We start from the raw sequence: 15813 nt of genomic DNA, 5'->3' as shown, positions 1-15813 counted from the left end.
CACCACCCTCTCCTGCCATGGCTAGCGCATGAGGGTTGAGATGGAAATGCAGAATATGATGGCAGCTGAGTTACAGGAAAGAGGGAGAGGGCTGGGTTTTGGGTCCCTAACTCTATGACCTCCCTCTCCTGCATAGTGATAGATGACAGGACCTCATGTGGGCAGCTGGTAGCCCTAATAGGCTCAACTTGGGATTGGCTGGCTTGTGGGGCTCAGGGGTACTGGGTAAGTTACCATGAAGCATAAACGGCTTCCAACACTCCCCCCACCCTGACCCCTGGGAAACTTTTCATGTGACTTCCAGTTTATCTTGAGTGGTTTTTGCAAGGTTCTACACCAGTAGCACCACTCAATAGGGAAAGAAACTTATGGACTAAGCCCCAAATCTCAGAAGGATTTACCCAAACTAGGAATCAAAAGGGAGAGTGGCCAAGTGCCCAGCCAGAGGTGGGGCCCTGAGAACAGATGAGGGGAGGTTGCCATCGGTGTCCTCCTCTACCTCCACCCCTGCCTGAGCCGGCTCTGCCCAAGTAGGTTCTGGGGGGTGCATTGCCCTAGTCACACTGCTGGAAGTAGAAGTCTGTGATGGGGTTGCCCCAGCTGGCATCCTCTGAGAGTTGGGTAAGTCTGAGAGGCTGGTCTGCTTCGGGCACGGTGCAGAGGAACCAGCCTGGGTAGGCAGCTGACTCGAAGCTGGAGGTGAGCCCCGTGTCCCGCCGGTAGAAAGTGAAGCTCTTAGATTCGTTGGCACCGAGGTAGAGTTCCATGATGTTTACTGGCTGTGAGTGGAGAGGCATGGCAGGTGAGGGGAAGGAGCGGAGGAGGCAGGAGAGCTGGGCCATGGGCATGGAGAGGCAGGGCTGTCATCAACAGAACCCTGCGAGGGAGAGGATCAGGCCCCAGGATGCCCGGCCCAGTGGCTTCAGCATCTGCTGGCTTAGTGAAGTCAGATAGCAAGGATGCCCTAACAGGACTCACCTCTAGTTTCAGAGTCGGTTCCTGCCCTGTCCCACACGACAGGCACTGGCTCCCTCCCTGGACGCCCAGGATGACTGGAGACAGCTTGGCATCCAGAGACCGGTTGGGGACAACACTGATCTCCTCGCCTAGAGAAAGGAAGCCAGATTCAGGGTCCCTGACTGCCCTTCCCTCCCTCTCCCCAAATCGTGGACTTTGAAGCACAAGACCTACATGAGACATCCTGTCCCCAGACTGGGCAGAAAGGAAGCCTGGTAGCAGCTGTCATCTACGGAAGGGTGGTCTCCTGCCAGTTGGCCCAATGACATCAAGGCATGTAAGCACATTGTACCATCTCCCACCCCTAGCCCACCCCCTTGTCCAGGCTCAAACCTTCAAGTCTTCTCTAACCCCCAGGGGAGATCTGACCACCTCCTTTAATGCCTCTTGACCCTCTGGCCTTGTTTTGGAAACTCGATTTGATAAGCCTCTCATCAGAGTTATTTGGACATGTTTGTACCAACATGAGAACAGAAGAGGGTCTCATTCTTCTCTGTACCACACATACAAACCTACCCAACCACATACCACACATACAAACACATACACACACTCACATACATGCATGCATGCATACACACGTGTACACAAACAAACACACACACACACACACACACACTGCCTGGCCCCAGAGCCTAGTAAATGTGTCCCAAGTGGGCAGGTATGTGCTATTTTAGAGAGAAGGCCTGTCATGGTGTCTGGGGCATGAGGCCAGATGGTGCCACTTGCTATCTGGGTCCCATCACTCTGAGGGACCAGGAATCCCCAGAGAGCAGAGGGAACCCACCCAGGGCAAAGGGATAGAAAGCCACTCCCATATGGGAATAAAGGCCTAGGAGCCTATTTTAGATCTTTCCCCAGCACTTGCTCCCAGGAAAAGGAATGTTTGGCCTAAGTCTACCTATGAGGGAAGAACAAAGCATTCATCCTGGAAAATATTCCCACCTTTGCATAGAGGCTTCAGGTGGCAATGGGGTAGGTGTCCTCACTTTGCTGGAAGGCGTAGTATTTTATTTGTCCTTGTTCAGAGCCTGCTTTTATGATGCCCATCTACAGTGTCAGGCCTGGGATCTGTAGGCCTGTGCCAGTTTGCATAGCTATTCTAAGCCCCCTCCAGGCCCCCTCCCCTCAGAGTGTATAGAGACCTAGGGAAGTAGGGTCATGTTTTGCCACCAACCTTTGATGACCTTCCCTGCATGCAGCCCTCCAGCTAGAAGCTGGTTATCATGCAGATAAAGCACCTTCAAGGCCGCATCCTTCATTCTGAAACATCAAGACAGGATGATGCTTAGTTAGGGGAGGGGTGGGTGCTCGGGATTGCTGGGCTCTACAGAGTCCCCCAGTGTCAGGCATTGTCTCCCTCTCCTCCCGCTGTGCCAGAAGTAACCACCCAACCTTCTCTGCCTGCCCTGCTGGGCTCATACCCTACTAATGGGATAACAATAACCTCCCATCTGAGTCTTCACCCTATTCAATCTTTTCTACACCAACCAATCTCCTCCATGTGTGATGTTGGAAAAGAAACTGGACTGTGAGTCAGAATCCTGGGTTCTTATCTGGCTGTGCCGCCACTGTTGCTGAGTCCCAACAGACAAGTTGCTTGCTCTCTCTGGGCCTGAATTTCCCTGTTGCTAATTAAGACAATGGGTTAGATAAGGCCCAAGCCTCTTCCAGATGAAAATCTGATTCTTCAGTCATTATTGAAGACATCAAGGCACATTTACTCCCACCTATTAAGTGAGGAATATCTTTAAATTTAAAATTCTTGGGGCGCCTGAGGGGCGCAGTCGGTTGAGCGTCCGATTCTTGGTTTGGGCCATGTCGTGCTCTCAGTGTCATGAGATCGAGCCCTGCGTTGGGCTCGTGCTCAGTCTGAAATCTGCTTAAGTTCCTCTCTCCCTCTCCTTCGGCCCCTCCCCACTGCGCACTCTCTCTCTCTCTCTCTCTCAAATAAATAAATAAATCTTTAAAAAATAAAAATAAAATAATAAATTTAAAATTCTTATATTCTACTTTTCAAATTTATTTCTCATTTCTGATTTCAGTTGATTTTTTGACATCTTGTGAGGAGAAAAATATATCCTAAAATGGGTTTCTTCAGGTGTTATACGGAAATAAGTATGCTATGTGCAAATTGGTTCAGTGGTGGCTAAACACAAACAAATCTCATTGAAAGTTACTAATATATTGAATTGTACCATGGTTCTCTTATAAGAAGACACAGAAAGCAGTATTTCCCACATCTCTTAATCAAGGAGCTCCACTATATAAAGCAACTCATAGGGTCAGGGCTCCCCAGAACCCACCTTGGGCAAAGCTATGTTAGACTCTGAGTCCTAGAGAACTAGGACCATTTTCACTCACTAGTGCGAAGTCCAGAACACAGCAGACCGCCTGGCTCAGTACATGCCAGCAGACAGACAGACTGATTGACCAAATAGTTTTGTTGTTGTTTTGCCCCAAAGAGCAGCAGGGAGATAGTGGAGCAGAGTGACATCAATTCACCCCAGTGGGTGGTAACAGCTCTGAGCTGGGTCTCCTGACTTCCATTCTCATTATGGATATGTGGGGCTGAAGCTCTACACAGAGTGATTCACTTGCTCCCCCTTCTCGTCAGGGAAGCCCCATGAGGTGGCCAGCCCCAGCCTGACAAAGGCTGGAAAAACTTCTCTTAGGACAATGAGGGGCTGTTCACAACTTCCCAGCTGTTCACCCACCTATGAGAGCCCCAACTCTGGGCAGGTGCAGCCCCTCCCTACCCAGAAAGGATGGACAACAGGTCTACCTGGAACTTATTTCCCCCAGAGGACACAGCCAGTCAGAGGTTCAGATACTCACCGGAAGCACAGTGCCCCACTCAGGACCATCTTGAGCTTCACAGTGTGTAGACTCTCCTATTCTGAAATAACACAAAATCTTAGGTGGAGATAGAGGCTGGGCTGGAAGGGGCCTGAGTAGCAAACAGCCTTCTAACCCTACCACCCCTCTCCCCAGCATGTGAACATCCCCCACAGAGCAGGGGATTCTAGGCCTGGGGTCAGGAGAGAGCCCCAGTCCTGCTGGGGAGAATGAAACCCAGCTCCCCAAAGGACACCTCAGAATGCTCCTTTCTCCTGGTAGAGCCTGTGGTATCTGCCTGCTCCTCTGGGATGCCTCAGCCCTTTTAATAATGCACTAGGGAGGAGCCCCTGAAACTGCCACAAGCTGAGGAGGAGCAGGGTTTCCCAGGTATTTCACACCACCCTAAGCATCCAGAAACACCTGCGCTTCATTACCTCTCCCAAGGAAGGAAGGTTCTGGAGATAGTCTTCTTTCAGCAATTCTGATGAACTTCCCAGGGGCTTTCAAGCTCTTTGTGAGCACTCAGCTCCTGGACCTCAGGCGCTTCCAGACCCAAAGACTTCCGTGCAAATAGCCACTCAAGGAAAGAAGATTGTAGAACAAACCCCCTATTCTCATTCCTTCCTTCCTTCCTTCCTTCCTTCCTTCCTTCCTTCCTTCCTTCCTTCCTTCCTTCCTTCCTTTCTTCCCTCCTTCCCTCCCTCCCTCCCTCCCTTCCTCCCTTCCTCCCTTCGCCAGGACTATGGAAAATGCTGGAGGTGGGGCTTTCCTGCTTAGGCAATGTTTAGTCTACATATTCATTGTAGAAAAACCTGAAAATCCAGATTGGCAAAACAAAACACACCATGAATACTTGTCTTCTGTGAGTGTACCATCAGAAAACCAATGACAACACTTTTCCACTGCTTACATTATACATGTAACTGTCAACTGTGTCTCCTGCAGCTTCGTCATAGGGCCTACACTCTATTCAACTTGCTTTTTTCATGTAGCAAAATAGCAGAATATCTTTTCATACCAAATATGAATTATGATATAACCTTGAACAGCTGCATACATTTCATTGTATAGATGTATCATTTATTTATAGCAATCAATTATTACTAGTCTATTATTATTTGCTATTGAAAATCATGTGGTGACAAACATCTTCATATCAACCTCTTCACTCGTGTCTGATTATTTCCTTAGAAAATAAAATCTAGCCCATGCCACTTGTAATCAATCTTTCTCCAATACCTAATTGGCAAATTAATATGTGGCTGGGTAACAATTCATGCAATTTCAATACCTTGATACATTCTCTGTGATGGATCTGAATTAAAGGTAGAGGGCAGTGCATAATAAACAATTTAATGACATTTTGAGTACCGCTGATAGCCATATATTGTTAAGATACAAATTTTAAAGAAATTGTGTTCCAGTTTATAGGCTAAAAAGTCCTTAAAGTGTTCAAGAATAAATAAAATACCAAGTTTTTCCAATGTGATAAACACCTTTCAGAAAACCTTATTTTTTTAAAGATTATTTATTTATTTATTTGACAGAGAGAGACAACACGAGTAGGCAGAGTGGCAGGCAGAGGAAGAAGCAGGCTCCCTGATGCAGGACTCGATCCCAGGACCCTGGGACCATGACCTGAGCCGAAGGCAGATGCTTAACCAACTGAGCCACCCAGGCGCACCTCAGAAAATTTTTAAAATGTAAAGGCTACTTTATGCAAGATGATCAAATTGACCAAATGGAAAGGACACTGAAAATAACTATAAAAAAGAACAAAATTAAAAAGAAAACAACAGAAGGTGCTGGCCTATAGGCAAAGTGGTTTTTTGGGTTTTTTTTTTTAAGATTTTATTTATTTACTTGAGAGAGAGAAAGTGAGTGGGGGGGTGAGGGGCAGAGGGAGAGAAACTTGAAGCAGACTCCCTGCTGAGCCCAGAGCCCCCCAGACTGTCTCGGGGCTCTATCAAATGACCCATGAGAACACGACCTGAGCCAAAACCAAGAGTCGCATGCTCAACGGACTACACCACCCAGGCGCCCCAAAGTGGTTTTAAGCAGACAGACTTTCATTTGTAAAGTGATCATAGGGAAGTACATACTGTTTCACTTAAAAAGGCTGCCTTCTCTGATCCCCTGACCGCAGTGAATTGCACCAACGTGCCCACAGGACACATCGGCGGGGCTTCAGAAGCTCTGTCCTCATTCTGACTAATATGGAATGACACCAGTGCATGGCTGCACCCCGCCAGATAGGGCAGCTTGCTGAGGGCACAGGGGGATGTGTTTGCCAGCTCTGTCTGTTCTGCTGTGTGCTTCATGGTGATAGGTACACAACGAATGGATGGAGAGATGAATGAATGAGCTAAGATGGTGAAAGTGACAAAAACAAAATGAACCCCCATTAAGAAAGTTAAGTTCTTCAAACTTGAAAATAAGACAAAACGTAGCTTGAAGACCGGCATTGTGATGCCACCAGCTTTGGTTTTCTTTTTCAACATTCCTCTGGCTATTCAGGGTCTTTTCTGGTTCCATGCAAATTTTAGGATTATTTGTTCCAGCTCTGTGAAAAACGTCGGTGGTATTTTTTTTTAATTTTTTTATTCTTATGTTAATCCCCATACATGACATCATTAGTTTTTGATGTAGTGTTCCATGATTCATTGTTTGTGCATAACACCCAGTGCTCCATGCAGAATGTGCCCTCCTCAATACCCATCACCAGGCTAACCCATCCTCCCACCCCCCTCCCCTCTAGAGCCTTCAGTTTGTTTTTCAGAGTCCACGTCGATGGTATTTCGATAGGGATTGCACTGAATGTGTAGGTTGCTCTGGGTAGCATAGACATTTTCACAATGTCTATTCTTCCAATCCATGAGCATGGAACGTTCTTCCATTTCTTTGTGTCTTCCTCAATTTCTTTCATAAGTGTTCTGTAGTTTTTAGAGTATAGATCCTTTACCTCTTTGGTTAGGTTTATTCCTAAGTATCCTATGGTTTTGGGTGGAATTGTAAATGGGATCAATTCCTTAATTTCTCTTTCTTCCGTCTCAGTGTACAGAAATGCAACTGATTTCTGTGCATTGATTTTATATCCTGCCACTTTGCTGAATTCCTATATGAGTTCTAGCAATTTTGGGGTGGAGTATTTTGGATTTTCCACATAAAGTATCATGTCATCTGCAAAGAGTGAGAGTTTGACTTCTTCTTTGCCAATTTGAATGCCTCTTATTTTTTCTGTTGTCTGATTGCTGAGGTTAGGACTTCTAGTACTATGTTGAACAACAGTGGTGAGGGTGGGCATCCCTGTCATGTTCCTGACCTCAGGGAAAAAGGTCTCAATTTTTCCCCATTAAGAATGATATTCACTGTGGGCTTTTTGTATATTGCTTTTATGATATTGAGGTATGTTCCCTCTATCCCTACAGGGTGGAGAGTTTTTATCAAGAAAGGATGTTTATAGCAGCAATGTCCACAATAGCCAGACTATTGAAAGAGCCAAGACGTCCATCGACAGATGAATGGATAAAGAAGATATGGTATATATATATATCTATAGATATATATATATAGATATATATACACACACACACACACACACACACACAATGGAATACTACTCAGCCATCAGAAAGGATGAATACTTACCACTTACATCGATGTGGATGGAACTGGAGGGTATTATGTTGGGCAAAATAAGTCAATCAGAGAAAGACTATTATCATATGGTTTCACTCATGTAGAATATAAGAAACAGTGCAGAGGATCATAGGGGAAGGGAGACAAAATGGAATGGAAAGAAATCAGAGAGGGAGGGGCGCCTGGGTGGCTCAGTCGTTAAGCATCTGCCTTCGGCTCAGGTCATGATCTCAGGGTCCTGGGATGGAGCCCTGCGTTGGGCTCCCTGCTCAGCAGGGAGTCTGATTTTCCCTCTACTTCTCCCCCTGCTCATGATTTTTTTCTCTCTCTCTCTCAAACAAATAAATAAAATCTTTAAAAAAGGCCAGAGAATTGTCTCACATTTTGTTCATAGTTATGATTTTTATTTCTCAGAGAGGTTTGATGCTTCTGGGTCCTCACTCTCTTAATATAGCAGTTAAGATCATGGTGGACACTCTCTGGCCAGTGGGCTAACACGGGCCCACTGTTTGTTTTCTAAACAACGCTTTATTGCAACACAACCATGTTCATTTGTTTACACAGTCTGTGGATCCTTCTGTACTACAATGGCAGAGCTGAGTATCTGTGACAGAAACTGCACAGATAGGATATTTAGTACGTGGTCCTTTATAGAAAAGGTTTGCTGAACTCTGGTCACAACCATCTTGATTCAAGTCCTAAATGTGTCACTTATTAGCATACATCTTTGGTCAAGTTGTTTAATCTTTCTGCATTTTGGAGTTCTCATCTGTAAAATGGGGATAAAAATTGTACTGACTCAGGAGTGGCTGTTAAGATTAAAGGAGTTAATGTCTGTGAAGTGTTTAGAGCCATGCCTGGCACAAGCAGGTGCTTAAATGTCAGCTGTATCATCATCATCATCATCAGCCACGTGGCCTGGGGGAATTTGCCTCATCTCTCTGATTTGATGATTCATCTCACCTCATCTACATTTCTCTGTAAAGAAAAGAGGAACAACCACCTCACTGGGTTGTCATGAGGATGGATGAGACAGAGGCTGTGAAGAGCAGGGTCAGCACTTAACACAAACCCATAGACACCTGCTTCCCACCCCCTCTGTTTCTCACCTCTCTGGCACCCCTCCCCAGGTATGTAGAGAGGACCCTGAGAACATGGCAGAGTCCCCCCTTTACGCTGACCTAAATCTGAGGCTAGTTCAAGGCCATGCACTTCCTTGCCATTGTGCTAACACATCTTACCTGACCCAGAGAGGGAGAAGGCTCCAACTCAGCCTGGCTGAATGACCACAGATTATGCTGTGGATTTTCAAATCCCTTTTACAAGAAAGGTTCACATCTGCTGTGCATTCACTGTGTCAACATTATCTCAAAAGCAGTACAGACTTTGTGCCATCAGACCTGTGAAATGAGTGCAATTTTTATTCCCATTTAACTGATAAGACAAAGTCAGACCTAGAGAGGTGAAGTAACTAACCCAAGGTCACAAACCAGTAAGACATGGACCTGGTATTCGTACTCTGGCAGTTCGATTTCATACTAACTCACCCCCATTCCCCCCCTGTGAACAAATAAGCCATATAATGCTTACAGACTCAAGCAAGCAAGGGATGGAGGGTAGAGCTGGAGGTCAGGGGGCCTCCCTGCCAGCAGTCTTTTGCAGGAAGGACCAAGGGGCTTCTTGAGAAGAACAGAGACTTCAAGAAAAACAACAGAAACCAATAGAGTTGGTCCAGAGACAAAGGGCTCCAGCACGACAGAGTGTGGCACACATTAGGACAGAGGGGATTCTTCACTCCCTGGAGTGACTTTGGTGGCCTGCCTGGCCTAGGAGAGCTGTTGGTGATGCACAGACACACAGCCTCCAGGGAGCTGTGAACAGAAGTGTCCTTCCTGCTACAGCCCTGGACTCCCACCCCAACGACAGCCACATCCTGCAGTCACTGTGTGGAGCAATAGAGGGAAGGTGCTGCTTGGCTCATAGCACATTTTAGTAATGCTAGCGTCCCTGTGACATTACAGGGAAGTCTGTGGGTCAGGGCACCGAAGCTGGGCGCTGAGCCAGAAACGTGTGGCTTTGTTGTCCTTGCTCAGTCCCACGGCATCTTCCAGGGTGGAGGGTCTAGGGAAGGGCCAGTTCTACAAGCTGGGACCGGGGAGTGTGTAAGCAATGGCAGGGTGAGACTGTGGTGTGTGTCACACCCACGGGTGATTTCTCCTGAGTCACCCAGGGCAGGACCAGAGCCACCAGCAACTTCCTTACCTCAGATCCAGGTGAGACCCTCCAGAGCAGGTCCAGGTGCTTTGCTCATCTGTACTTCAGAGGCCTCCAGAGTCTGAGGATTCACCTCCCACAGATTATGTGGTTTGGCCGTTTCTGGACCTCTGTCCACAGAACAGCTAGGACTTGAACTAGACTCTGCAACTGAAAATTGGAAATCAGCCAAATGTGGAAGAAAAAAGTCAGTAGGTCAGGAAGAGTACTGGTCTGGCTCCATCTTCCCTGCTCCCTGGGCCATGCCCTCCTTCTGCCCGGACAGAGTACAGGCTCTGTGTGCATGGCTATGACCTCACAGAGAGGGCACTCTTGGCCAGGCTGGACTGGGCAGGCCACACTTGGATGATTTCTTCCAAACATCCATCTGACCAATCCATGCAGTCTTTCCTCCTGTTTTTGTTTTTTTTTTTTCTCTTTCCACAGAGGACTTGGAGCAGTGAGTACCCATAGCTGAATTAGACAGGGCAAAGGGAAGTGTACTGGGACTCCCCCAGAGGAGGCCCCAAGCCTTCCTTGGCTCTGTCTGTGACACTTGGCACCGATGGATTAGAATCATCTCCTTTCACAAACTCCTCAAGAACCAAGGACTACTTCTTTATATATATATTTATATATCATATATATTATATATATAGTATATTTACTGTATTATTTATGTTATAAATACATATTATATATTATAAATATATATAACAATTATCAGTGTTTGCACATTTGTCTTTTCTAATTTTTTATTACTATATTTAATTGTAGTAAAATGCACATAACAAATTTACCATCTTAACCATTTTTAAGTGTACAGCTATGTACATGTCTTTTACGTCTTTTGTTAAATCTATTCCTGAGTATTTTATTGTAAACAGAATTGATGTTTTATTTCATTTTCTAACAGCTTGCTGCCCATATATAAAAAACATAATTAGTTCAAGGATAATAAAAATAAACTTAATATTTTTGTAATCATCATAGTAATGACCGATTCAGGTAAAAATCATCAACGGAGGTTAAAGCCTTTATGCGAATGTTTGATGAAAAGCAAGATACACGTTGTCTTAAAGGATCTCCTCACAGATTGCTTACCAATTACAAAAAGAAAATTGGTAATTTTGCAGTGGAGAAACCTGGCTGACTTGTCCTTAATCAAAATGTCATTCACCAGGAATGGCGCGAGACAACACAAGGTGTGTCTGTACAGGAGATGGCACGTGGAGAAGGACACATTACATCTTCTGCAGCGTTCCTGCCAAAAGTGCGTAAGCTGAATCTAATCATGAGGAAACACCAGACAAAGCCAACTTGAGGGACAGTCACAAAGAAATAGCCCTTTATTCTTCAACAATGAATGAACGACAACAATAGGCACAGAGAAAAAGTAGGCTTGACTCGGAAAATATTTAGAAAGTACATCTCCTGAAGACTTCTCTTCTATATGTAGCTTGTGCTACCATTTGTGTGGAAAAAGTACATGTTCAGAGGCCTGCTGGTGCCCCAAACTTCTCTCCAGAGAGAGTCTGCAAACAGGTAGCATTCGTTATCTTTATGTGCCATAGAAACTGGATGGGGAGACAGAACTGATTTTCACTTTGTTCCCTTCATCCTACCGGAATTTTTTTAATTTTTTTTTATTATGTTATGTTAATCACCATACATTACATCATTAGTTTTTAACCCTAACCCTACCGGAATTTTAAAAAAATCATTTAGACGTGTTATTCATTTAAAGTTTGCTTTTTTACTTAACTTTATAAGGTGGTTCTCAAACACAGTATTAAGTGAGAGAAACCAGGCACAAGAAGAATGCATGCTGTATTATTTCATTTACGTAATTCAAAACTAAGCAAAACTAATCCATGGTATTGGACATCAGGCCAGGGGTCAACCTCACCTTGAGGTAGGAAGAGTGGCTGGAAGGAGCACAGGGCTGTTTCTGGGTACTTATGCAGAACATCAGAAAATTCAGCAAACTATATCCTGATAAGCTGTGCAGGGTCCTCTATGCATGTTATACTCCAATTTTTTTAAGGTTTGTTGTTTAAAAAAATACAATTAACTTTTCTATATTAACAGAGTATCCTGCCACCTTACACTTATTAGTTCTGGTAGTTGTTCTGTAGATTCCCTAGGATTTTCTACATAAACAATCATAACATCTGCAAAGAGGGACAGTTTTCCTTATCTTCTGGTCCTCATTCCTTGGATATCTTTAATTGACTTGGCAGTGGCTAGGACTTCCAGTAAAATGTTGAACACAAGAAGACAGAACAACCATCCTTAACTGGTTACCAATCTTAGGAAAAAACATCCAGTCTTTCATCATTAAGTGTGAGCTGTAGATACATTTTTTTGGTAGATGCCTTTTCAAAATATTGAAAACAGTTTTTTCTATTCCTAGTTGGCTGGAACTATAGATCATGAGTAGACGTTAACTTTAACCTAATGCTTTCTCTGTATCCACTGAAATAATCATCTGGTATTTCTCCTTTATTCTGTTAATATAGTTCCATTTTATAGTTCTTGTCTACTAATTCTGACATCTAGGTGATTTCAGGATTGGTCTTCATTGTCCTAATTCCTGACACAAGGTCACACATTCCTTCTTCTTCATATGTTTGACTTACTCCCTGGACATTGTAAATATTATATTACAGAGACTATCACACTCCTCTGAAGAAGTTTATGTTTCTGTTTTACCACGCAATTAACCTCATCAGACTCAAAATGCAAATCCTGTCTCTCAAGTGGCAGCAAATACCTCAGATCAGTTCCTTTACCTTTAGCTGGGCTTCTAGGCATGGCTCAAGGGTCAGCCAGAGATTTGCACCATTTTTTTTTTTTTTTAAGATTTTATTTATTTATTTGACAGAGACAGTGAGAGAGGGAACACAAGCAGGCGGAGTGGGAGAGGGAGAAGCAGGCTCCCCGCCGAGCAGAGAGCCGGATGCGGGGCTCGATCCCAGGACCCTGGGATCATGACCTGAGCCGAAGGCAGACGCTTAACGACTGAGCCACCCAGGCGCCCTGAGATTTGCACAGTTTTTACACTGAATTTTGTGGCTCTTCCTCACTGCCTCTAAGACCTTCTAAGATTACCCCCTCACTTTTCAGTTGTCCCAAATCTGTCCCCCAGTTCTGCAGGGAGGACTGTAGTGTTTTCGATCAGTTTTAGTTGTCTCATGCTGTGCAGCTTAAGCCTGCCCTCGGTGTAAAAATAGGACATATGGGAAACTGACCCATTCACATCATTTGTTTCCAAGTGGCTACTCCCCTGCGGAATCTGCCTGCATGTGTTTGCTTGTGCTCACTCGCCAATACATTCAGGTTCCCTCCCCATTTCCCACCAGATCTTATAGCTGTTTTTGTGAAAGACTTGGTCCAGTCCGAGCCTACTTGGCACCAAAAGAATCTCATGCCTTTCAATTCTAAGTATGTCTCTTGTAATTAGCACATTGCAGTATTTTTTTTTTCTAGTCTGTTAACCTTCTGGAGAATTAAGTTAATTTAAATTGACTGATTGCTTAAATATGCCAATTTATTTCTACTATCCTCTTATTTTTTCTTTCCTTTCTTTCTTTTTTGTTCCTTTCTTTCTGATGTCTTTTTTTTTCTGTTTCTTTTTCTCCTTCCTTTAGTGCTTTCAGCTGGATTGAGTGAGATAGTTTTGTTTGTTTTCTCTTTGTTCATCCTTCTCTCAAATTTGGAAGTTACATGCTCTCTATTAATTTGATAGTTACTCTAGTTATTTTAACGATCTTTCTTGACCCAACTAAATATAAAGTTAATCAGTATTTTTAGTTGGAGAATGGTGCCATAATGAGGGTGGCCACAGGGGTAGGATGGTGACCACATTTTGGGGTATCTGATTGTCCCTTCTTGAATGTTCACTGAGTTTTGTGATGAGGGCACAGTGGTACTCTCTGCCATTTGGCTAGTAATGATGAAGGGTCAAGAAAGAACAGAACTCGAAGTTGGTGCCTGCCTCACCCTACAAAGCACATACTGATTACATCTTTGGACACCTAAGATGCCTGGAGTAAGTTTGGCATCCAGGGTCCAATCTGCACTAGTTGATATCCAACCTAGAGACAGGAGACCAGATACCGAAATCCAAGGCCACCCTACCCTTCCTCTCTCCTCAGCCCTTAGACCCATGACTATTTGCCTTCAGTCTGGTGATAAGGGGAGAAGATCCCAAGAGGACATGGTTTGTCCAGTCATCAATGGGCGGTTTCCCACTGACTCACTCTCCTTGCTGAGTTTGCACCTGAAACACAAGCATAGATGGAGATTCAGCAGTCGAGAGAATAAGCTCTCTCCAGCCTGTCCCTGAATCCATGGATTCTCTGAAGCTCAACTTTTTGTCCTCATTTCTGTCTCTTTGTCTCCCTCTTCTACCACTGGTCCTTGAAGTCATGATGCTTATCTCTTCTCCCTGCATTCTGGGATCATGCCTTCCTAAAATAACCAGTCCCACAACCTCTCATTTGAGCCTTAGTCTTCACTATCCTGTATCTTCCCCCACATCAACCATCCTCCTCAGACTGGAGACATAAGGATGTCACACACTATCATACATCTCACTCTGTATGAACTACCACTGTGAGGCAACCAGAGGTCACAGTTGGGTTTGATATCTCCTATCAGGAAATTATCTTTCTTATAGGAACTGGACCTTCTGTAGAAGACACACGGAGCAGAGATTGCTGGGAAAAAAATGGGCATGCCCAGAATCATCTGACTTCCCAGTAAGAAAGCTCCTCTATCTGCAAGGAAATAGAAGTACCACAAAACAGGGTCTGGTCCAGAATGACAATAATTTTGTTTTTGTTTTGCGGGTTTTTTTTTTTTTAAGATTTTATTTATTTATATGACAGAGAGAGACAGCGAGAACAGGAACACAAGCAGGGGGAGTGGGAGAGGGAGAAGCAGGCTTCCCGCTGAGCAGGGAGCCTGATGTGGGACGCGATCCCAGGACCCTGGGATCATGACCTGAGCCGAAGGCAGACGCCTAACGACTGAGCCACCCAGGCGCCCCTTTGCGGGTTTTTTTTTTTTTTTGCAAGTGTCCGTATATACTTTATTCACACAAAGTATTATCACCTCTTGAGTCTCTGTGTTCAAGCAAAAGTCTGTGGCCAGGCCACCTGCACTACGCTTCAAGACCACCCAACTGAGGACATTCTTCCAAGGGACACTCAGGCTTTGGCAGAGCTGGGCTTTTTGCTTTAATAATAAAAACTCAATTCTAAAAATACATATATGCTAACTGGGGAGAAATTAAGTTTTACAACAATGGAACTCAAAATTCCAAAATGGAAAATGTACAAAGTGAGAGCCGAGCTACACCCCACCTCCAAGCTCTGGCATCAAAAAAGGGCAGTCCCGGGCACCTAGTCTTCTGGTCCCCTAGCTCTGGGCCCCTTCCCTCTCATCTGCTGCTGGTCCCAGATGGGGATAGGGCAGAGTTTTGTTTTTGGTCAGAAGCCAAGAGCAGTTGAAGAAAAAAATGAAGGAATGATATCAACTTTCTTTGCACAGAGAACTGGCAAGGACAGCTCAGTGATGAATAGTATCTGGGTTAAAACTACGTTATTTGCCAATTTAGTTCTCATATCTTTCACTCTCTTGGGCAGATCCCTGAGCCCAGCCAGCAATGAGAAGCTCTCTGGAGCTGGGATTATCTGGTCTGGATACTCTGTTCTCTAAAGCCTCCTCTCCATCATCTTGTAGCAAGAAGAAAAGCATCCTTCCTGTTTGGGCAGTGCAAAGCTCAGATCACAAGCTGTTTCCTGGACTAAGTTATCAATACAGTCTGTCCTCTGGGTATATCTCAGCCCCACGTAGGGATTTGTAGTGGAGGGGAGGGAGGTGCCTTTCAAGCTATCGTTTAATCTGAGGAGGAACAATACCACTGGACTTCAAATGTCAGTATCTAAGGCTCACCAAAATTCCTGTTATTCATTCTCTCAAGGAGGGAAATGCCCAAGGAAGTTCTCTCATTGCAGAACTGCCCTAATTATGGTGCAGAAATTAAACTGGACT

The 15813-nt window shown here is 44.7% G+C and overlaps 1 protein-coding gene across 1 annotated transcript; it reads right to left on the bottom strand.

Annotated features, from left to right (window-relative positions):
• Window positions 1–334: 334 nt before the first annotated feature.
• On the bottom strand, window positions 335–9917 carry IL36RN (interleukin 36 receptor antagonist). The gene is made up of 7 exons (XM_035000466.1): window positions 9760–9917; window positions 8739–8897; window positions 4293–4435; window positions 3856–3916; window positions 2195–2280; window positions 979–1106; window positions 335–779 (listed from the first exon to the last, which is right to left on the bottom strand). The coding sequence occupies exons 4-7, from the start codon at window positions 3882–3884 to the stop codon at window positions 555–557; spliced, it is 468 nt and encodes a 155-aa protein (XP_034856357.1). The 5' UTR covers window positions 3885–3916; window positions 4293–4435; window positions 8739–8897; window positions 9760–9917; the 3' UTR covers window positions 335–554.
• Window positions 9918–15813: the final 5896 nt, after the last annotated feature.

The sequence above is a fragment of the Mirounga leonina genome, unplaced genomic scaffold (assembly GCF_011800145.1).
Source record: "Mirounga leonina isolate KUSES-001 unplaced genomic scaffold, KU_Mleo_1.0 Mir_125, whole genome shotgun sequence".
NCBI lineage: Eukaryota > Metazoa > Chordata > Mammalia > Carnivora > Phocidae > Mirounga > Mirounga leonina.
This window is presented reverse-complemented; position numbering and strand designations above follow the sequence as displayed.

What these genes read in the sequence shown, in the direction of transcription:
- IL36RN (XM_035000466.1), bottom strand. Translation starts at nt 3,884, where the DNA reads ATGGTCCTGAGTGGGGCACTGTGCTTCCG. An exon ending in AGTGGGGCACTGTGCTTCCG is followed by an intron (nt 2,281 to 3,855) that starts GTGAGTATCTGA and finishes TTGATGTTTCAG; the next exon opens with AATGAAGGATGCGGCCTTGA. An exon ending in AACCGACTCTGAAACTAGAG is followed by an intron (nt 780 to 978) that starts GTGAGTCCTGTT and finishes CTCCACTCACAG; the next exon opens with CCAGTAAACATCATGGAACT.